Raw genomic sequence first — 22,697 nt, 5'->3', positions numbered from 1 at the left:
ACTTTGCGGTTTAAATGAACAAGCAAAAGCAAGTGCTTTTTTTTTTTTTATTATGCTTTTTTTTAAATTGCTTACAGTTCAGATTAAGCCTTTTAAAACACCATTAAAATTGCAAGTGTGTTGCAAATATACATATGATTGAGAGAGGATAATGAGTAGTGCCTGCTGGACAATGCTTTACTGGAGCATAATACCCAGCGGTATTTTCTTATTGGTTTGCAAGACTTTCATTTCCCATGAGTGGATGGGTGCACGGATAGACGGACAGACAGACAGACGTACTTTAATGATCCCTGAGGGGGAAATAAAAAAATGTCTGTCGGGAGCTTTTGTAGATGAATGTTGAGTCTAGTTTGTTTGCTACATTTAGCATTTTTAAATATATTATATTAAAAATAATGAAGCAATATAATTTGTAACATTTTTAATGCTACACTATCTACTACTACTTGATTTATACTGTGCATCACAGAAACGTCTTTCACGAAATGTGAAATTATATTCTTATCATAATCAAACACCCATAAAACAAATTGCGTTTAGGATTTAGAGCCAATGACTGAAAATAATGTTATGTTGGTAGAATAGTAGAGAATGCAGATTGGAATACAGATGTTGACAACTCATGCACCCTGGAGGACATTTTATTTGTGTTTTATTCCCTAAAGTAAAAACCGGGAGTATGACTGCAGGGTTTAGAGCATTATGTGCGACAGGATTAGAGTCTGAAGTCATCTCCTGCTATATATAAGGTCTATAATCACAGCAACAACCTCAGAGAAATACCAGCATGTCTTCCTTGATCATTCTCCATCATTATTCAGTTATTCTCTTTATAATGATATGTGCATTTCCCACAAATCTCCTATAAAGTTTTGAATTCCTCCCACAGCATTGCTATAATAAACACAAATCCCTTTTAACAGTATGGCAGATTGCTGAACTTCAGAGAGGATTTAGACAAATGCATCACTGGACCCCCATACAAAGACATCAAGAAGTGAAAGCAACATCTACCCACACGTCCTGAAGCTGACAGGCTAGTGCTGTTCACAACAGTTACTAATGCAATATGAATGGTGTGTTATGAAAAGATTACGCAATGAATTATGTATTGCTCTCTTTGTTCACACTTAGACTAAAATGAGCCCAGCTGTGATCAGGTGAAAAGCACTTCTTAAGAAAACAAAATAGAAAAAAAATGATAAAATAAACATGGAGGAGAAGTGGGGGGTCACTAGACTGATACAAACAATTCTAGGAAGAATTAGAACAAAGAGTACTTTGTGTAAAAAGACTTTCACATCCCAAACGTCTAGGGGTGTAATCTGTCTGAAATTCTGGCCAACAAAACATCTAAAAATACAAATGCTTGAAAGAGGGCTCACATTTTAAACCATAGACTAGAGAACAAACATGATAAGAGCCACCTGCATAATTATAATCAGCATCATTCTCACATAAATTAATACGATTCTGTTTGTAAACAACTTGTACTCAGACAAAAAAAAGGTTTGTGTCAAGAGCATTTACTTGTGCACATCTGATGCACAGCTTCTGGCTGGATCACGTCCAACCTCCAGCTGCAGACTCCTTTAGGGAGCAGAGCAGGTACTCCTCATGTTTCTCAAAATGTTTAGCATGCGGCACGCACATGGACCGGCTCCTTGATGATCCTCCAGTGAGATGAGAGGAAACTAGAGCCAAACAGCTGTCAGATCCAGTACCTATAAAGAAAGTGCTCGGCAGGACAGCTGCATGGACCGCCCTAGTCCTTCATCTCAACTGCAGGAGGAAAAAACCCGAGCCAGAGGTGAACTCATGTGTGTGAAAGGTTTTAGCAACTAAGCAGCCAAGGTCTGGACTATAAAACACGTTCCAGCTTCAGAAAGGAATATATTGGAAAAAGTACAAAATGTCAAAAAACATCACAAATGTATTACTAGCCATGAAAGGCGGTCTATCTCCAGAGAGTCTAGTACTTTTCCTCAATCAACGTGGAAAAGGCCAAGCTTTTACAGGAATAAGTAATTTGCAGATGGCTAACCTTGTATCTCCTCTGGTGCATGATGGAAGAGTATCACATGTGCTCACCACTAATCGCTTCAAAACTCTGTAATAAAACGACAAACAAATGCTGCGAAGTGCTTTTAATCCAAATGCTATCTTGCTCCAAAAAGCTGTGTGTCAATTTTTTTTTAGTTTGCTTTCCAACAAGAAACTATCAACAGAAGTGCAAATAGTTACTGATATCAGAGATCAAACCAGAACTGTAGAATCTTGTGACTTTTAACATTAGTGTCTGAGTCTCTACAGGCTCTAGGAAATCGTCTGAAAACAATTTGTAACCAAAAGCCTAACAGAGTATTGTTTATCGAAATAAAAATAATTTTAACTATCTTTACTTTCAATAAAATTGAGTACAACTGAAATGGACACAAATCATTCTCCATGGGCTTGCAGATTAAGTCCAGTTCACCCTAAACCCAACACTGAGAATCAGCACAATTCTGCAAAGAGACCGATTTGACATTGTGATTATAAAAAATGGGATCTTCCAACATCCTGTCCATAAATATTAAAGCATGGGATCTTTTCAAACTTGCCAGATGTTCTTTTCAGCAGGTACCGTATTTTTCGGACTATAAGCCGCTACTTTTTTCCCACGTTTTGAACTCCGCGGCTTAAACAATGAAGCGGCTTATTTATGAATTTTTCCTGGGTTTTTCCCGGTTTCACAAACTTCAAGCCAAAAAACTGAGCACCATAACATTAGACCAATAAAATTTCCGAACGGAAACGAAAAAAACGCACCTCACCTGTGTTCTGAGCTGCACGGCATCGGGTTTTTTTTTAAACGTGTCTTTCGTTAAAGCCTGTGTAAAGTACATTAGTTTCAGTGTAGACACCTTATAGACAGGTGCGGCTTATTTATGTTCAAAATAAAAATATTTGTAAAATTCAGAGGGCTTATATATGGGTGCGCTTTATAGTCCGGAAATTACGGTATGTTCATCGGCAGTGGGAAAGTAGCCTTGATTATCGTATTATGGTATATTAAATAAGCTCCACACTCTCACTCACAGAAGACCATTTTTACTAACAACAGGTTAATCCTCATTAACATCAGTCCACCTACACCAACTGCAGGTACAAAAAGCCAAGCTTTTATAGAGTGAGTTTGGAGGTTAAATGTTGGTGATGATTGCTTTTAAACTGGGTTTTCTCATTAAAGCATCAAAGGAAAAAAAGAGAAAAAAAAATAAAAATAAACATTCGATGAATCCATTAATTAATAAGCCATAATGGCATTCGAAAGTTCAATCAGTTCATCTGACTGGAATTTTGAAAGAAACTGCTCATTTGCTGAGATTTCCAAGAGATTAAGCAGGAACATGTTTTCTACATCAAAAATTAAACATGATCCCAAAAGAACAGAACTTAATAACCTGACAGAGGTGGCCTCAAGCTTCCCTACAGCAAAAACGCAGACAAACATCAAGGACAATGGTGTAAAGACATTTCTGAACTAAGTAACTCTAATAAACAGACCAGGTATAGAGCCAAAAAAGCACGTTAAAATCAGATGCTTATTTTGGTTTACAGAATTAAGTCTAAAGAATTTCAATTGCTATTCTGTATTCGCTCTGCACCGCAGAATCAATAGAGCTCCAAGGCTGGATGGACTCCTCTCTGAAATCACTAGTGGAATTAATTACGCAGCACTGCATATCCATCTATAGGTCCATGTATGAGGAGCCTCGCTGTAGTCGTTCCCCTCTGCACAACCTATTCAATTTTCATTTGGTGCATGATGGAGGGGAAATTTGTATGCGAAGCGGAAATGCAGTTGTTTATCACTCTTCTGGTTTCAGTGCAGCTGTAATATCGTATGAACATGTCATTCTGCAGTATGTAAAGCTGAAATGCAGATGTATTTTTAATCACTAGCTTGAGTACAGCTGTAATTCAGTGTGAATGCTTGACTTTCTACAAAAGTGCATTGAGCATTCTAACTGCAAAAGCGTCAGCATTCACCTGTTAAACTGAAACCCACTGGGAAATGAATGTAATAATAATCCAGAATGAAGTGAAGGAGCTCTATATAGAAAAATAATCCTCAATGAATATGCTAAAAGGGCCTTTCAAAAGCACATTCAGAACAGTGCAGATGTGGGAGTGTATATCTGGAAAGGCATATGAACAATAAACTGAAGTTATGTGCATTGGAATTAAAGAACAGGAAAAATACATCCATCTTTGAGAGGTTTGGATAATTACACAGTGACGACCAGTTAGTTAAAGGTACAAATTTGTAGGTTGCTCTGTAGCAAAGTATTTACCAAATGAAACATCATTTCTTATACATGTTTAAAAAAAATTACATAGCGGGTTATAAGGGCAGGGTCTGTAGTTCAGGGTCACATTCAACATTAGTACACAAAAAAAAAGTTATTCAACTTTAGTTTTTTTTTTTTTTATTAGTTCTAAGTGAATGAACAGAGTTAAATTAACACAATTAGTTTTTAGACAACCAACAAGATTAATTTTTACCATAACAAAACCACTGTGCCCTCAACCCTAGTTTAGGATCAATGCCGGCACTGTGAGGTGACCACTATGCCATCTGAGCCACATGGCAGTTAAATGGACTCAAATCTCTATATAAACATCAAACAAATGTAAAACTGGACCTTTATTTTGCTTTAAAATGACATAGAATCCCAAAACAACCTTTAGCTTTTAATGCTGGTGCTTGCACTATAATGAAGAAATAAAGATTTTTTTTTTATATAGAAGATTGTGCTTTGTTCAAAAATAAATAAGATTTCTAAAGAAACAACCTTCCTCACGTATTCTCCACTCACCCTCTGTGTGTGTTTTTTGAGCTTGACAAAAGCTACACTGTGAGTGCCAATTTGTGACAGAGTCATGTCTCAGCATCTTTCTGAAGGCTTAGTGTCAGTGAGGCGGAAGGAGGACACTAAAAAAGGTAGAAAGGGGAATGGAAAAACTAAGCTGGGATGCAGTAAGGGAAGTGTGACTAATTCATAACAGTGCTACTCACCTTCCTTCCCTGCACTGTTGGCTCGATTTCTTCTACACATTCCCTTTTTCTTCGACAAAAGGGAGTATGATCATGGGGTGCTCAATGCAAAGCAGACCTTTTTATTTACAGGAAGCTCTGCATTGTTCATTCAGCAGACAGCTACAGTCCACTTAATCAGAGACATCATACACACCAGACACATTAGCGCCACTCCAGGTACAAATACCTGGCTTAACACAGATCTATATAGTGGCCTGAAACATGCATTTACAACAGCATGCATGTCACGGTCAAGACACGGATTCATTGTGCATTAAAGGCTCAAATCTGCTCGAACATTAAATATTACGGGTTCTTCTTAGTGGGAATCATTGAAGGAGAAAAAACTAAACATCATATTTTAACATGGTCGAATTATGCAGGCAAACTAAGGGATCTCAGAATTGTGGCAAATGATAAGCCAGGAAAGTTGCATTAATTATTCTTGCACCTAACACCATTTATATCATCAATCTTCTTGGTGAATGTCAGTCCCCAGGAATAGCAGAAATTACAGTTCTCTGCAAGGCAAAATCTCCATCGGGCTCATTGAGAAGGTTAACAGAGAAATGAGCTACGCGAAACAACTAAACAGCGGGGAGAGAGAAAGATTTGAGCGTGAGAGCAGCTTGAAGGACAGCAAACAAACTTTAGCCAAACCGGCTATTCTTAATGTCAAACATGGTGGCGAAATATTCGCTTTCCACATAAGAACGCAACTTACACCACATAATCAAATGTTTACTGGACTACATGGAACACAGCGAAAAAAATAGTTGTTTGGGGTTTTTAGATGAAAAAAAATTTACTTAAAAAACAAAAAAAACCTTTAGATGAAGACTAAAACTTATGCACCATTTCCAGGTAACTTGTGCATACAACTTAAACAAATCAACTTTTTTCAAGCATGCACCTGACAGTCACTGGAAAACCCTGTGTATGCACACAATCCAGTAGCAGACACTCAGGATCAGTGAGAAGCTGTATAGCCAATCACCAATTATAGGGTCTATTTGTCATGTAGCATTTTTTATATAAACTATATTTAACAACAATTTGTATTAAGTATTAAAATTAAGAGAAAATAAAGTATTATGGTTGATGAGCAACATGTGCAACAGATCCACTTTTTTAATACATAGAGCCTGTGCTTGGTTGGCATAGTGTAACATCTGTTACCAAATCCAAGTAGGACATGAGTCGCCAGAACCCTTCGTCTTCCACAACAGACAGCTGCTGATGATCAAGGCATATGAATTCCATTATTTTGTCCGATATTTCTTTATGATTCTTAAAGTCCTTGCAGTAGGGTTGCCGACTTTGAAACATCTCTGTTAATGAGTGGCGCTCGAGTTTCTGAACCGTCTCTGTCCGTGTCTGAAAACTGTTTAAATTCCTTCACTCTCTAACCTTGAAATGTCTAAAAAGGTTGGTGGTGATAAAATGTTTTGGGTGATTCCCACCTAGTGGAATGTTCTTGTACAGATTTTACAGATTGCTAATACATTGTCTTTTCCACACACCTTGAAGCCATTTAGCAGCGCATAAAAAAAAAAAAATTTGTTTTGCAAGTTTTGCAAACTATAAAGACTGACTATCAAATTTCCCAAAGCGATTATCGACCAATTATGATCGGCGACTGACCAATCGGAGCACTCTTTATAAAGGAATGATCAATTCTGCATTGCTCATTGCTACATAATGTACTTTGACTGCCATTAAAAGTATTTGCAAAGTGTTAGATTTGAGGTTTTTTGCTGTAGGATTAAATTTACTTTAAAATCACACTAAAGTGATCTTAACTCTGTGACCATTCTGTCACTTAGCTAATCTTAGAAAATATTAGTTTAGACTCTAAACTAATATTGTCTAAGATTAGCTAAGTGACAGAATGGTCACAGAGTTAATATCACATGAATGCGTTTTAAAGCGTTCTCTATTTACCTTGACAAAGGCAAGAATAACACACCACCACGTCTTTCAACCAGAAGATTACCAGTGTGACATTAGAGGAAAGGGTGTGGCTTCTAGAGAGTATTTGTTAATATCAAAGAAAGCAAAACACCTACACAACTGTCATCACTCCTCTAATTGAATATTTCTCACACAGGGTTGCGAGGACTAAAAGTATATTTGAATTAATGACATGTAGCAGACTGTTTGAACAAAAACAGTTTTAAATTAACTTCTGTCCATCAAATAGGCAAGCAGACATTCAGCACCATGGAAATGACAACATAGATAGTAAAAACTTAAAAGTATAGACATGAACATATGGCCTATGTCAGGTGAAGTCCTGAAAAAATTATCATTTTGAAACCCTTTCTAAAGTGTCTTTCGCTCATTTCTTCATCCTTAAATAGTAGTCAAAACATCCTTTTGTTTGTCAGCATAAAACACAGGCCACATAATTCATCAGCATGTGTATAAGCGCTGTGCCCACAGACACCACATCATGGATTCAGTGAGCTGGTACTCGGACAAAATAGTGACTTATAAGCACGCCATATCTCCACGTCTTATATATTAGCACACACCTTCTTAATAGAAGAGAGAGAATTCAATAACTGCTGGCTGAATCTCATAAATTAGAAGTGACACTAGTGGGATCACATTTGTTTCGTATGGTTGGGGAGATTATCATCATGTCAGACACAACATTACACCCCAAGTCTCAGGCTGAGCTTATTTCAGTTCAGCCTGTTCTTTTCTCCAGATCAGTTAAAGTATTTCTTTTTTGGCTGCAAGTGGGTTTGAGGGGGAGACTGTGACTGCAGAAAACACAGACGTCAGTTAAAGGCCTCAGAGGAACAGCATAAGCACAGTCAGTTGGATCAAGTCAAGACACATTGTCTGATGCATACAAATCCCTCTCTATATGGTTATATTAAACACCCCTTGCCAAGAACACCACTGACGTTCCTGCAAAATTTGGTATGTGCTTTAAAGCAGATTTCTGCTGTGTGCTTCATAAGATGACTCAATGACCAAGTCTTTCTTTTTCTCTACACTCACTTTTTATTTTACTCATTCATAGAAACAATACTTTCTATCTGACTTTATCTAACCCTAATCATTTTTTTTTTTTTTTTTACTTTTGTGTGGCAACAGATTTGGCAACCATGCTAGTGTAAAAATTCAATCACAAGTAAAAATGCATTCAAGACACACTAAACCACCACTGATTGGTTTGACTAGGTGGATGTAAATACAAAGTTGAAACAGATCCACTTTTCAGCTCGACTCTACAGTGCTTTATTCGAGTGATTTGGCTTTTCCACTGAGCATTTGATAATCTACATAAATATCCATGAATTGCCCATCCATCTGTGGTGTGTGGGCCAGGGACAACCTTTGAATGTGAGAGAATGTGAATAATAAAATGCATTTATCTACACAAGCCCTCAAGGTCATCACTCCTCTCACTTTCTGTAATGCTCAGCAGATTAATTCAACAGCACACTCGACATCGCAGAGCAGTCCATCTCAGTGCTGCCACATCAATCAACAGTGTGTAACCAGAAGGGGAGAAGTGGATACTTGCTGTGCATATTTGTTTATATCCATTATCGTGTACATGCGATGGCTTTGTGAGGCGAAAGAGATTAACATTTTAACAGGTCAATATTTACAGTTGTGGCAGACCAACATTAGTTGTTTGTCCTTAAATGTGTGCTTGGGGAACAGTTCGGCTAATTCTGTCTTGACTGTTAATTAAGCAAGAGTTTGGGATATAGAGAATGTAGTCTTTGCCACCTACTTCGTTATCCTGTTATTAAAAGTAATCGCATCAATGCACAAGAATGCTTCCATGCCCCACAGTGTGTCTGGGTCAGTGTCTGAGTACATTAAGGCTGTTTCCTGATAAGACTGGAGGTATTGTACTGCAGTGAAAAGACAGAAGGGGTTGAAGGTGCTCTTAGAGACAGGACTGCGCCTCGTTGATTTGGCTGTACTTCAGGCTGCTAGCAAACAGGAGTGCGCCAGGCACTGCCAGGCAATCTGCTACCAATTTCCTCTGGGTTATCTTTCCTAAGCCAGGCTACTCTGGATCCAGTCCGTGTTTTGAATATAGACTAGACAGAGAATAGACTTTTTTTTTACTGCATGTCGCTTTAAAGTCATTAAAACCATGTACTTGTAAAAGTGTGATCAATAAATCAATTAATTATGTGAACCACTGAAAACAAAATCACACTGTATTGGTTGTTTTGCTTCTGCCATCTTTTTTTTTAAATCATGTTGTAAATCTTATATAATTGAAAATTAACAGATAATAATTAACATTTTAAACACATACAGATTCTGTGCTGAAAATTCTATATTAGTACAAGACGAATGTGGAACAGTGGGCAACAAAGTGATATTCTGATAATATTTCAATAATAATCGGATAATAGTACAATAATATTTTAATGCACTACGCAGTCAGAAAAGTGCACCTTTATTATTCTTAGAAATGTCATACTGAATTCCACTATAGCCATAAATAGGAACCCAATGCATCCAATTACAAAAGCCTGTAGAAGGTCCTACTCAGCTATGACACTCCTTTAGCTATCACATATAAATTATTTCAAAATGATAGGACTTCTATTTCAAATCCTGTACAGGTTCATTAAAAGCTCCTTTCAAACCTCCAGCCTGACCTGCTACTAGCTGCCAAAATAGAGCTGTTTTTGTCACCTTCCTAATTATACTACCAAACTGATCAGTAAATGTTTGAGATTTTATGAACTGATGAGTTTTTTATTTTTTTTTTAAACAAAATACAGAAGAAGAAAAAAAAGTACTACAATTTAGTATCTTAGCCAGCTTTTAGCTCAGCTGTTGGAAGCTGGTAGATGTTCAGAGTGAGATGGATTTTTCACCCACCTCAGTATGAGATCCCACACAGTTCAGCAACTAAAATTGAGCCCTCGGTCAATGTGTTAACACTATGATCAAAGTGAAAGTGCACTATGGACCTTTGATGTTGAACATTTTGGAAATGAGCCAACACACCCTTTTATTCATGAAGACTGACCTGCTTTTGTGTGTGTCAAGATTAAAGCAAATAATCTGTGCTGCTTAGTAAAGGAAACAAGCCTGTGATATTCTAACAGTTCTCAAATTATTGATTTCATTCAACTTAATAAATATCACTAGATAATTTTAATTAAAAAGGTAAAAAAATTTATATTTGCTACTAAAGTGTACTAAAGTCTTACTATTCCAGGCCATTTAGTGATGCTAATTGTGTCTGTTTCTTTTTAAAAAAACTCTGAGGATCTCCTAAATGCACTTCCATATGAGAAACTTTGAACAACAAGCTAACAGGAAGTGAAGGTCTGGAGTATACTTTGAAATCTAGAAGCTGACCGGCTAAAAACAAAAACAAAAAAAAACCCACAACCACCCGAAAGCTCATTACTTCCTCTATTGTTGCAAGATGACCTTCTCTTTCTTGCTGTTAAGACAAAACAGTGTTTGATGAAACTCATTTCCCAGGTAGTTTACTCAGTCCAGGATCCCAAGTGACACAAAGCCAAACACACCAACGTGAACCTGCCAGCTCGATTTATTTTCATGATAGATTAACCAAGCACACTGCTAAACACTAAACCTTTGCGCTGTGAATAAATGCACTACACTACATCGAAAACAAATTCTGACATGCAGTACATCTTGGATTTGATTCAATTCCATTAAATTCAACTGTCACTGAGTAGAGTACAAGCATAAAGCCAACAAACGCATAATATAAGGGAGGGGGGTGTCACTTTTGTCAAGGGGGGGGTGTCACTTTTGTCACAGATGTCACAGATGTCACTTTTTTAAAATCATTGACAAGTTAAAGTATCCTGTAAATATTAAATACTTATTAAAATGTATGTACTAAAATATCGGGAATAATATATATATATATATATATATATATATATATATATATATATATATATATATATATATATATATATATACACATATACACACACATTATGTTGTTTTTAAAGAAGTAAAAAATTTATTAAGCCTGTTTTTACATCTATAATTTTTAAACTGTGTTTGAGTGTCACCACTGCAGCTCGTTGCTGACTGGGCAAATCAATAGTATTACAACTGACCCCACTCTCCTTTGGTTGATTACAAATGTACTGGAATACGAGTTCAGAAAGTCAAAAGTTTAGACCAGATGGAAACAGTTGAGCATTGCTATGTATAGTGCTGCTGTGCTTAAAGAGCAGAACTGCTCCTCAAGCTTACAGAGAGTGCTGGTGCTGTAAATGTGGGAAGTACCGTATACATCTCCCACTGGCGCTCATACAGTGGTGGAGGACGAGCTAATCAACTCAAGCTAGAAGGCACAGCGGGACAAAACCAGAGTCCAAATGTTGCCCTCCAGCTGCTTTTTTTTTTTTTTTTTTGGCGTTGTTGCACAAAAGTGCCAATTTGCTCAGGGGCCTGCACTGTTGTCTTCAATAGGATGATTGATTCCCTACATGCTCTTTGGGTGCTATCCACATCAACAAGCTGTTCCAGGTGTGCGACAGAGCTCTAACTCTGATAGCTTGGGCCTCTCATACCATAGGTTACATAGCAACAATTTTGTGCTCACCTTTTGTTTATTGAACAAAGCAAAGTACAATAACACTTCATAAACATAAGCATGACATCATTTTTATGACAAAGCGTTTATTATGGGAGGGTAAATTCCATTCTTATCCATATGAAGTGCCATTGCTTATTCAGAATAAAGAGTCACACACTGGTTACTGTAACTCAGCCCTTCCATGGAAGCTGCGCATAACAGATGGGGACCGTGATTAATTATACATCCTGTAAAAGCAAAATGAAGTATGCACCTTTCAAATCCTCACATCAATGAATTCATATCTATGAGGAGGCAACTCGCAGAACTTCTATCCAAGGCAGTAGTCTTTTGGTTGTGTATTGTAAAGAAACCAATTTGAATTATCCACACTATCTTTCTAGACAGGCAATCAGTCCACAAAAGTCAGCTAAAACTTTTAAGCCTTACATAAAACTCTTTATACAGAGGTGGACAGTTGAAAGAACAATAACTCAGGTTTAAACTTGCACCTTATAGGTACCAGTCAGCCCTCAATTTATAGCTTTCTATTAAACCAGTCAGCAGACATTCGTTTGCAGTGGAAGTACACATGCTGCTACGAAACAAAAGCACCCTGTAGCAGTAACCTTGATGTTCACTATAAATGCAGTGCACATATTTCTAAGATTTACCCTTAATATTCTCCTTTTCGCTTTGCTTTACTGTATTTTTGACTCCAAGGTAGCCGGCATTTTATGTGAATTTTGAAATTAGTGTTTAATTTGGTTTCCAGGTTAAAAGTTTTGCTTTATAGCAATCGCATAGGTTTTCAAATAAAGTGCTTTTTTGTTTTACAAGTCATAAACAGACAAGCATTCCACTGGCAATGAAATAAACACACTAATAAGGCAAATGAATGAAGCTGACACTGAGAAGTGGGCAAACCTCCACCCATTATTCAATAGGCAGTCTGATTAAATGGACGGAGTGGTTTAATTATTATGAACACTGAGCTCAGTTAACACACTCCCCAGAAAAAGAGTTGCAGTGATAACGTTCAGGATTGATAGAGAGGAGGAAAGTGTCAAGGTTAGTTTAAAATCAACTGTGAAACATACCAAAAAAAATCACATTATTATTTATAGATGAAAACGACTGGAGCAATTTAAGCATGATGTAACAATTTGCAACTTTCAGACAAGAACTTGATTATTTATTTTTTCTCAAGCAAACAGCTCACACACACTACAGGATGTGTTTGCAGGATCATGGTTTTGGTTTTCCGAATACAAACTCGGAAAAGACATAAATTACCTGATAGGCAGATGAAAGTCATGTAGTCACCCTGACCACCTGTAGCCAGGAAGGGAATCTTCTTCTTAGTCCTCCTCTTCACCTGAACTGCTGCCAACATCCTCTCATTGTGAGGGATAAAGATCTCTTTGTTGATGGCTGACCTGGCACTCATTGCTGCCAAATTCAGATACAAGCTAAGAAAGATGGTTCCGTGTTCTTCACCCTGATGAGAAAAGTAAGACAGACCCATTAACTGCCATGTGGTGTTTGTAAAGGGCTTAAGGGAAGTGGACCCAGAGACACACTAGCTATAATACAAAGCAGCCAAGGCCTCTGGTGGGGGGTGGGAGATTGAATTCTTTTTTTCACCACAAAATAATGTCAATTTTAATATAATGGAAGGAACAAAAAGGCTACATCCATAACACTGTTCTCAAAGTCCTAATTTCATGGCACTCCTTCAGTAGAAAGCAGTTAGATGAAAAAGAAATTGATCTGTATGTGCTAAGCATTCATTCACAGACTATAGGTGACGTTTTATGTGCACCCACATCCCAGGTTTTTACTTTGCAGAGATTTTATCTTCAGATATGAGAAAATTTATTCTGAGTATCCTCAGTCATCAGTATTTCATTTGAACATATTCCTAAATGAAGAGAACATTTAAGTGACAAAAATCACCAACCGTTAGTTTCATATATGGGAGATTATGTTCTATTGATCAAATAAATAAATAAATAAATAAATAAATAAATAAATAAAAGGTTGACAAAAAAGGTCCAGCATGTTTGCGTGATTACGACTGTCAAAACAGAAGCAAATCGATCAAGACAAATGAGGTAAGCATTCACCAAAGCAACACATTTTATCAACCAGTCACTTTTAAAGTGATTAGATATGGCTTGCATCATATCCATCCACACAGCAGGTATTCCTGGCATCAGAAGGGAGGGAGCCTTCCTCGGTGGCATGCAGTGCTCTATCATGCAGAGACAGAAGAAAGCCGAGAAAGCTGAAAATTATGACATGGGGGTGCATGGCTATGACTTATGTTCTATTGGTTTGTTTAACTTTTAGATGTCCTATTACTAATTGGCTCCAGCAATCGCAGTCTCTATGACAGATGCGAGAATAAACACCAGTATGGCCTGATCAGATCAGCTTATAATGTAGCCCAGAATAATTATACTGATTATTTCGGTACTGCTAGAGTTAATGGAATAAAAGGAAAACGCAAACACATGGTAACACACACGCTCTACTCTAAATTTATGCCAGCTTTTTATATAATAAGTATTTAATTAGTTAAAAAAAAAGCTGCAGCAACATCATTAAATATTATCGAAGGGAGACATTATGTAAATAGATTAAAAGAAAATAAAGTTGCCTTGCAAAACAGTGCAACACTGGACTGGATATCCAATTTGTCCAATTACTTGTAGCATTACTGAATTTTTATTATTTACTTTTGACTAGAAGTTTCAAATATTAAAGAGGGCACTGGAGACAAAAATGCAATACTGTCTATATATGCTATAAAGTATCCCAATAAACATCAGATACAGACTGATAAGGATGAAATGTACACTGTATATTGCTAGACTACTGATTATATTGTAAGCCAACAAGATTGACTTCTTCCTTACCGTTTACTCTTTCTTTAAAACCACGTTGTAATGCATGCCTGTAATAGTGAAGGAATGTCAAATCCACAGACACTCTGATTAGCCCCACATGGTCACAGGCAAGCTGTTGCCTGCTACAATGGCATCTGCTCAGCTTTCTCCGCCTCTTACAAAACACAAGGACTGATTCAAGTCATCCCAGTGCAAAAAGTCTAAACTTCAAGCTGTAACCCCAAAATCCAAAAGAAACTATTCTAATGCCATGAAAGGTCACACATTTGGTGGCCTCCATGGGATCTTGCCAAGATATGGTGCTAACCATCAGGGTTTCCCCAGCAGTGTTATGCTCAGACTGTGTTAAGCTGGACACTTCCCTCCTCTCTGACTGTGATGGAAGGCTCCCCTGTCTCTCTCCAAGCTGTTGGCAGACAGCAGGGAGCCGAGCCTTCTTAGGTGAATGACTGAAGCGTAAACCTCAGTCACTGAGGACTTTATGAGTGTTACTCTACACAGTGGCTCAAAGACAGCACAGGCATAGTCCACTGATATGTAATGTAGACAGAGAGGAAAGGAAGGGATTGGGGAACAGCAGCTCCCACAGCCCACTATTTTAATATGGAATGTTTTCAGCCTGCAAACTCCTCTGGGATACAGCAGGCACATGAAAAAAGCAAGAAAACAAAAACAAAAAAAAAGACTGCATTAGAAGTAGAGCCGGCTCTTTATGCTCGCCCAACAGCCCCTTGCCACCATGTGCTACACTGTATGCTTTTAAAGGCAGGAATAATTTCAGGCTTTTAGAGGCAGGGACAAAAGAGCAGTTGGCAACTGAACCAAGTGCTTTAGTGGCAATGAATGCACATTTTCACCTTACAAACCAAGAAGTTATCAAAGCCTGATGCAGAAAACCCTAAACTCTAGCTATTCGCTTAATGGAATGTCATTTTGTGCAGCTTAAAAAGAACAGCAGGAGAACTCTCTTATGGTGTATGGTAGGTTGATTTATATGTGCAAGAAAGCGAGAGAAAAATGACAGGCTGGGAAATGAGTGAAAATAAAAAACAAATCTGACTTTCCTGAAGGTCACCTGCTACTCCTTTTCCCACTGGAACACAGTTCACACGCAGGGAAAGTGTCTCACTTCTGACAGTTGTGAGAAACAAAAGCATCCACATCATTCAGTGCAGAAGAAGCTTTTGATGTTTAAAGTCACAAAGACAGACTGTGTACTGCTAAACGAGATCACCCTCACTATAATGCAAATGAAACCCACTGGGCCCATTAAACAAATGCAGACATTAAGGTTTACTTTTGTAATCTAAAAAACTACAATCAAACATTTTTGCAACAAAAAAAAGCAATGCTGATTACTTAAACAGAAAAATCTTTTAAAAGCCTCACAGACTCCAAACTCAAAACAAATCCAGCCAGATGCTTTTGCTGCCAAACTATGTCTTTTCTGCTCACATGGGACTCCATTTAAACCTCTTTTTTCTTGTCTGATTATTCAGAAGCTTGTTCTGGGGTCAGACAGGATACATTTTTCTTCTTTGGTTCATTTCTTTTGCAAAAATGTCAAATGTCCTCCATTACAAAGAACATTTTGGCATTATTTGGTGATGACAGAATGCAGACTACATGTATTAAAAAACAAAAACAAAAAAAACAGTAGTGCTGATGAATACTAAAGATACAGCAACACAGATGGTTTTGTTGTCCCTTATAAATAATAAATGAAGCGCCCTGTCCATCCTACTCACTGCCTGCTGTCAATGGCAATTGATGAATCATTATCATTACTGTGGAACTCTAGAGAACAGTCTGTGGTTACACGCACCAAAATCGTCGTACTGCTGATGATCCAGACCCACCAGGCAACACATGAACAGCTCCTTCGACTTGACAATACAAAACTATAAACAGTTAACCATAATGAAGGAATCACTCTTTGAAACTGCTCTCAGAAAGCGTTCTTGAATTCATTTAAAACCACTAATTTTATTCTAAGCCATGTTATAACGACAATGAATAATAAATTCCATGTGTTTTAATGCCAAAGTCATTTTTAAGATTGTCTATGAACATGCCAACCAATGTTTTATAAAAATGTGTAGGACAATTGTCTGCGTTTTCTTCGGCTGTTACAAAGTAAGTAAGAAATAATACATGGGAAATATAGGTGTGAGCCTAACTCTAATTCCTGAGAAGAGATACTGTGAACATACATCATACATTCCAAAGTTTAATTTTTCTTTTCCGGCTAGTGCATGTTGCTATTGTGCAACATTACTGTACTGTAATTTAGCACATAAGTAGCTGTCTGGAAACTTAAGGATTTTTTTCTCCATAAGATTTCAGTGGCAAAGTCACAACCTGGATTGTCTAAACAATCGAAACACTATATGGCCAAACATATGTAAACACCTGCTCATCACACCCATGTGTTGGCCTTCTCTTCCCTTCCCCTTTTGCACACAAATGTCTAAAATAACTTTGTATGCTGGGCACTTTGATTTTTCCTTCACTGAAATTAAGGGCTCCTTATCTGTTCCACCATGGTAAAGCCCCTGTGCAGAAAGTAAAGATTCCTAAAGACATAGTTTGTCAAATTTGATGTAGAGTATCCTGAACCTCAACCCCACAGAACACTTCTGGGATTAACTGGAATGCCGACTGTACGCCAGGACTTTATAGCTGACATCAGAACCTGGTGTGATTAATTCTCTTGTGGCTGAATTCCAAAAAATTCACGAAGACGTTTCAGAGAAGTGGAGGATGTTACAGCAAAGAGGGACTAAATCTGGAATGGGAATGTCTGCATACTTTTAACTAAATATGTACACTGTATGCAATTAGGCAATCCAGTCAGAATATAAGATAACAAATGCAAGTTTGTTCTTCAATATCTCCAGCTAGGGTAACTGCCTGTCAGACAGGAAAATTAACATGCACACACTTTCACAGCAACAGGCAATTTAGCCAAGTGAAGACAATTCACCTACTCTCATTTCTTTGTATAGGGAAAAAAGCTCACAACCCAAAAGTAACCTATTTGAAGACAGGGCTCTTCAAGAAGATTTTTGCTTCTTGGGAAAAAAAAAAAAAGTCACCAAGGATCTGTAAAATGGCATTGCCACCCACCTACACCTGATATGCATATACATGGATATAAAAGCTGAACCAGTTTGATTTTGTAAGCTCATATAGAGCATTTCATTAATCAGTTTCTTGAAAGATGTACCAAGAAACGTTTTTGAAAAGAAAAAAGCTTTAAATAATGTGTCCGGGTCCATGTAAATAAAACCAAGAGAAGTTTAAAGGAATTTAGTGGTACAACCAAAAAATGGCTGCCCCATCAATGGTGTATCTCTGTGTGTAAGGGATGATGTTCCACCACTTCCAATTACAGTTACTAGGCAATTATGTGTATCTTTAGTTCATGAACGTGTGTTCAGGTGCACTGTGATGTAGCCGGAGTAGCATTTTGAATGTTGCTTCATGTGTCTCGAAGCAAGCACACGTTTGAAATCATGTGTGAAGACAGGCATGAAAAAACAAGTGGTCACTTATGATACAGCATTGTATTTGGCAGCAAATATTTCTCTCATAACGGTTCATGACAGTTGTTGCACATGTAATGGCAGCTTAAACAGTGCACACAACACAAGGAGCCATTTGTGGACTGTGTGAGTCAGTAGTAGGTGTGAGCTTATGCCAAAGATCCAGCAGGGATGAATCAACAACCTGAATGTAGCCAATTTTTTTTTTCTTAGGTGCAGAGCTTCCTGAAAATCCAAAGAAAATTGGCACAAAAAAAAAAAAAAAGTGGCGAGAACAAAATGACAAAACCACAGGAAACGCTGCTAACATGCTGCACATATGTAGAAGCTGTGGGAAGAAGCAAAATGAAAAGAAAAGTATCAGGTTTTAGTCGCAGTGCTGTTTATAGAGTGTGTAAGTATTGTTTGTACAGGCATGCATTCATAAAGATGTCATTTATGGAGTAAGAGCTCAGGGCAATGAACGGAATGTTCCAAATGCAAAAACTCTACAGCAAACCATCCTTCATTTGATTGTAAAATGCCTGCTATATGAGCCAAATCTCAAAACCTTAAAAAACAGGCATGTTTTGTGTTTCAAATGGAAACCAATGTTGTGTTACAGCAAACAATATAAATGGCTGTCAAGCAGTCTAAATAAAACAATCACAACCGTTTTCAACTTCGGAGTGTGCAGCACGAGCTTTTAATAATTCATATCTCAATATAGGAATTGAGGCACCAAGTCCTACAAATAAAAAACACGATGTGACGAGTGATCCAGCACGCCACACGAAATTGTGTGAAAGGGCGTGTTTTATTTTAAGTACGTTTATTTCAGTCAATTTAATCACCAAATTAAGTGACCAGCTAATAGTTACGACTGATTACAGTGACTGATCACAATGAATGGAGCGCAGTCAAATTCTCGTTGTGAATAAGCATCAATTATATTGAGCCATGCAGTCTGTATTTCCCCCTGCTGAAAAAATGCACTTTGGTTCCTCATTTCAATTCACAGTATTATATGCACGAACATTTAGTTTGTAGGAAACAAGTGTGTACTCACTGAGCTGGAAAAAAAAAAAGCGTCCAAACAGACTGTACAATTCGGACTAACAATAAAAAAGATCTCTCATTACCCATATGGTCCACCTTGTGCAAACAAAAGCCAACACTGTGGCATTAAATCCAGCAGGTTTAGTGTATACTGCATGGGCTGAGGTGCAGACTTCGCTCGGATAGACAGACTCCTTAAGCCATTAGTAACACTTTTCATAAAGAGCAGTGATTTATGACTTCCTTCTTTTTTTAATCCTTTTTTAATTATGAGCTCCAGGAACTGTAAATGCAAAATAGAGTCCTGAATAATGCATTTCTTTCTGTATTTTCTTTGTACAGATTCTGAAAAAATAAATGTGTTGGCTGATTGAGAAAGCGTTAGATCCCCCAGACTGTGGCTGAACGGAGAATGAAATATTTCCGTACAAGACTCTGTTACTAAAACCTACAAGGAAATCTTTCCTCAGTTAGTCTCAGCTCCATGTTTTCCAGATAAGCCTTGACCTGAGGCGTATTTAAACGTTCTGGAATGGGAAAAACGTGTTACTCGTAAAGTGATAACATGACCACAGCCTGCAGTTCCTCACGGTCTGATAAAGCAGGGACGGCTGTTTATATTTTGCGAAACAGCACGTTAACTCCCAAATCATCATCATCATCATCATCAATCGTTACATTTGTACATTGGCTTCTCGTTAGTCTGCTCACCTGGTCATTTGAATTAAATAGAAGAAATGATCCAAGTGCTTTTTATAAAAATCACATCATCTTGTACTTTCTAAAGTAAAGTGCTCCAAAAGGAATACTGTTAAATGCATTTGAAGGATGGGCCTGGTGTTGGGGTCATTTACAATATAAATAAATAAGTCTGTACTTTTTTAACAGCTTAAAAAGGTCCCTGGGTGCAAAATGTTTGAGAAGTCTTGTGTTTGGGGGGGTGATTATGAGCATCAAAAATATTTTTAATAAGGCTATGGAGGGCTTGTGAAGGAGGTTTGTGTGAATGAGGGGATTTTTAAAAGGTCTCAAGTCATCATTTGTGTCTCAGTGCTGGAACCCAAAGATTAAAATCCCTTCATATACTGTACAACAATAAGGTTCCTTCAGACGCCAATAAAAAAAACAATGCAAAGGAGAGTTGAAAAAAAAAAAAGAAAGCTAATAATTAATTACAGCAGTAGCATTTGGAAGAAGGGCTGTGTCCCAAACCGCACAGCACCTTTCTAAATCAAGGAAATTAGAACGTCCAATATTCATTACACAAAGGTGTATTTTTGGTGAGGGTTTGGGACACGTCCGACGAGTTGTTCAGTGAGAGGAAAAGAAGAACTGACTCACCGTAGCGTGGAGGTTTCGGGTTTTTCTCTCAGCTCCGCGGGCAGGAGGAGTCCACCGACTTCCCAAAGTCAGGACGCTGTTATCTTGTCTGATTCGAGACTCGCATTTCGGTTTTGGTGGCTTTTAAGGTGACTTTTCCTCCGCCGCCGCCGACGCGCTGCTCGGGTGCCTCGGAGCTCCGTGTGTGTGTGTGTGTGTGTGTGTGTGTGTGTGTGTGTGTGTGTGTGTGTGTGTTGACAGAGCGAGGGAGGGAACACGCGCGCTGTGTGCCGCCGCTACTGTCCCGCTGGAGGAAGAAATTGCGCGCGGGCTTCGCGGAAAAACGCGAGTCACGTGACCCGCTCGCCAATACTGTCCTAAGGTTCCTCTCACTGAGCTCATACAGGAACTCCAACAACATTCACACTCACCCAGGAGTCTTCACATTTCACAATATACTGACGCATTGTATCTGAAGTCAGGTCCTGTCCTGTCCTGTCCTGTCCTGTCTCGGGTTTAATATCAAAATCAAAATTGGTGATTCACTTCTCTCTTAGTTTTATACAGTAGAGTAGGATATCTTTTGTACACATACATACATACATACAGTATGGGTCAAAGGTGTCTATGCACTTTCTCTTTCAGTGGTTTTCCTTTATTTTTTTTTATATTTATCAGCATTTTACACTAACACTAAAGACATACGATGAACACGTATGAAATTATGTGGTAAACAAAAACATGTCAAATAACCTAAAACATTTTATATTTCAATTTCTTCAAAGTAGCAACCAAAGTTGATACCAACTTTTGTTGGAGTGTCTCATCATGTGTCTTGTTTTAACTTGACCCTTGCAAGGCATGGTCCGAGTGAAACCTGTCTTGGAAAACCTCGGTATGACCCTGGCCACTGTACTGTAACTCAGTTTCAGGGTGTTACTGATCTTATAGCTTAGGCCATCTGTGGAGAGCAACAAAGTTAAATGATGCACAACTTTTATCAATTAGGGTGTACTCACTTTTGTTGCCAGTTATTTAGACAATAATGGCTGCATGTTGATGTTTTTTCAGAGGACAGTAAATCTATACTGCTATACAAGCTGCACATTTACTACTCTGACTACTATTTCTATAGTATTCCATTTAGAAGAACTACTAAAATTGTTGCTGAAATGTTCTGTATGTACTCACTTTTATGAGATACTGTGTACATATATACTGTACACACAAGAAAATGTAGGGTTAAGCTGTAAAGTGTAAGACCAACAGAAGCTTTGAAGGAAAATAAATGGGTATATATGTGATGTATTTGGGCAAGGGTTGGACAAAGATTCATTGAAATGTATTTTAAAATTAAATATCAAATACCTTAACTTTAAGTGTGTCAAAATAAACTACAAAATAAAGCCACACCATGTATAAATATAAACTGACGTATTTTTGCATTTAAAAAATATAAAAGAAATACCTTTAAAAAAGGAGCATGACATTTCTTTGTAAACATTCCATCGATTGGCCTAGAATTCAAGAACTCAAGTTAAGAAGCGTAATTTCACATAACAGAAAACACAGAGCTAAGGACTAGTAGGTGTCCTCGCTACATAAAGTGCATCGTGTGCAACCTGGTGCAAACAGTGCAAGACAGACAGTGCAAAGATAACACAAGCCAGTGGAGGACAGTGTTCAGAAAGAACTGAGTAAAGGAGTGTACTTGTAAGTTATCAAAATGTAAACAAAGGTGTGCAAAACAGCAATAGCAGCAGTCCAAAGGATGTGCTAAAACAGCATGTAAACAGTTTGTAATAATGAAGTAATATAATATGGGTGGTGCTAAGACATGGATGTGTAAAATAAGAACGAGTATGTGTTGAGTCCGGGTTGTACAGATTAGTAACACAGTTGAGTGTGTGTGTTTCAGTTTAGTTCCATGTGTTGAGGAGCCTGATGGCTTGAGGGGAAAAACTGTTGCACAGTCTGGATGTTTCCAGTGTTTCAAAACCACTTCTCTGATGGCAGGAGGGTAAAGAGTGTGTCTGAGGGGTGTGTGGGGTTGTCCACAATGTTGTTGGCTTTGCGGATGCAGTGTGTGTTGTAAGGGTCCGTGATAGAGGGGAGAGAGAGTTAGATGATCTTCTCAGCTGTCCTCACTATACTCTGTAGGGTCTTGCGATCTGAGACGGTGCAGTTCCAAAACCAGGCTGTGATGCAGTAGCTGC

The 22,697-nt window shown here is 37.9% G+C and overlaps 1 protein-coding gene across 3 annotated transcripts in view; it reads right to left on the bottom strand.

Annotated features, from left to right (window-relative positions):
* stxbp6 (syntaxin binding protein 6 (amisyn)) overlaps positions 1–20,792 on the bottom strand; it is a 49,657-nt gene extending 28,865 nt beyond the window's left edge. The window contains exons 1-2 of one of the 3 annotated variants that reach the window (XR_014534234.1): positions 20,503–20,792; positions 12,957–13,161 (exon numbers count right to left, since the gene is read on the bottom strand). Coding sequence is in view for 2 of the 3 variants with exons in the window: in XM_083545575.1 (XP_083401701.1) it covers positions 12,957–13,110 (154 nt within the window). In the remaining variant the exon portion in view is untranslated. The remainder of the gene's footprint in view (positions 1–12,956; positions 13,162–20,502) is intronic. The other 2 variants (XM_083545575.1, XM_083545574.1) reach the window with 2 other exon arrangements.
* Positions 20,793–22,697: the final 1,905 nt, after the last annotated feature.

This window comes from Silurus aristotelis (assembly GCF_946808225.1).
Source record: "Silurus aristotelis genome assembly, chromosome: 6".
Lineage (NCBI taxonomy): Eukaryota > Metazoa > Chordata > Actinopteri > Siluriformes > Siluridae > Silurus > Silurus aristotelis.
Note: the sequence above shows the minus strand (reverse complement) of the source record. Positions and strands in the feature narration are given on the sequence as shown.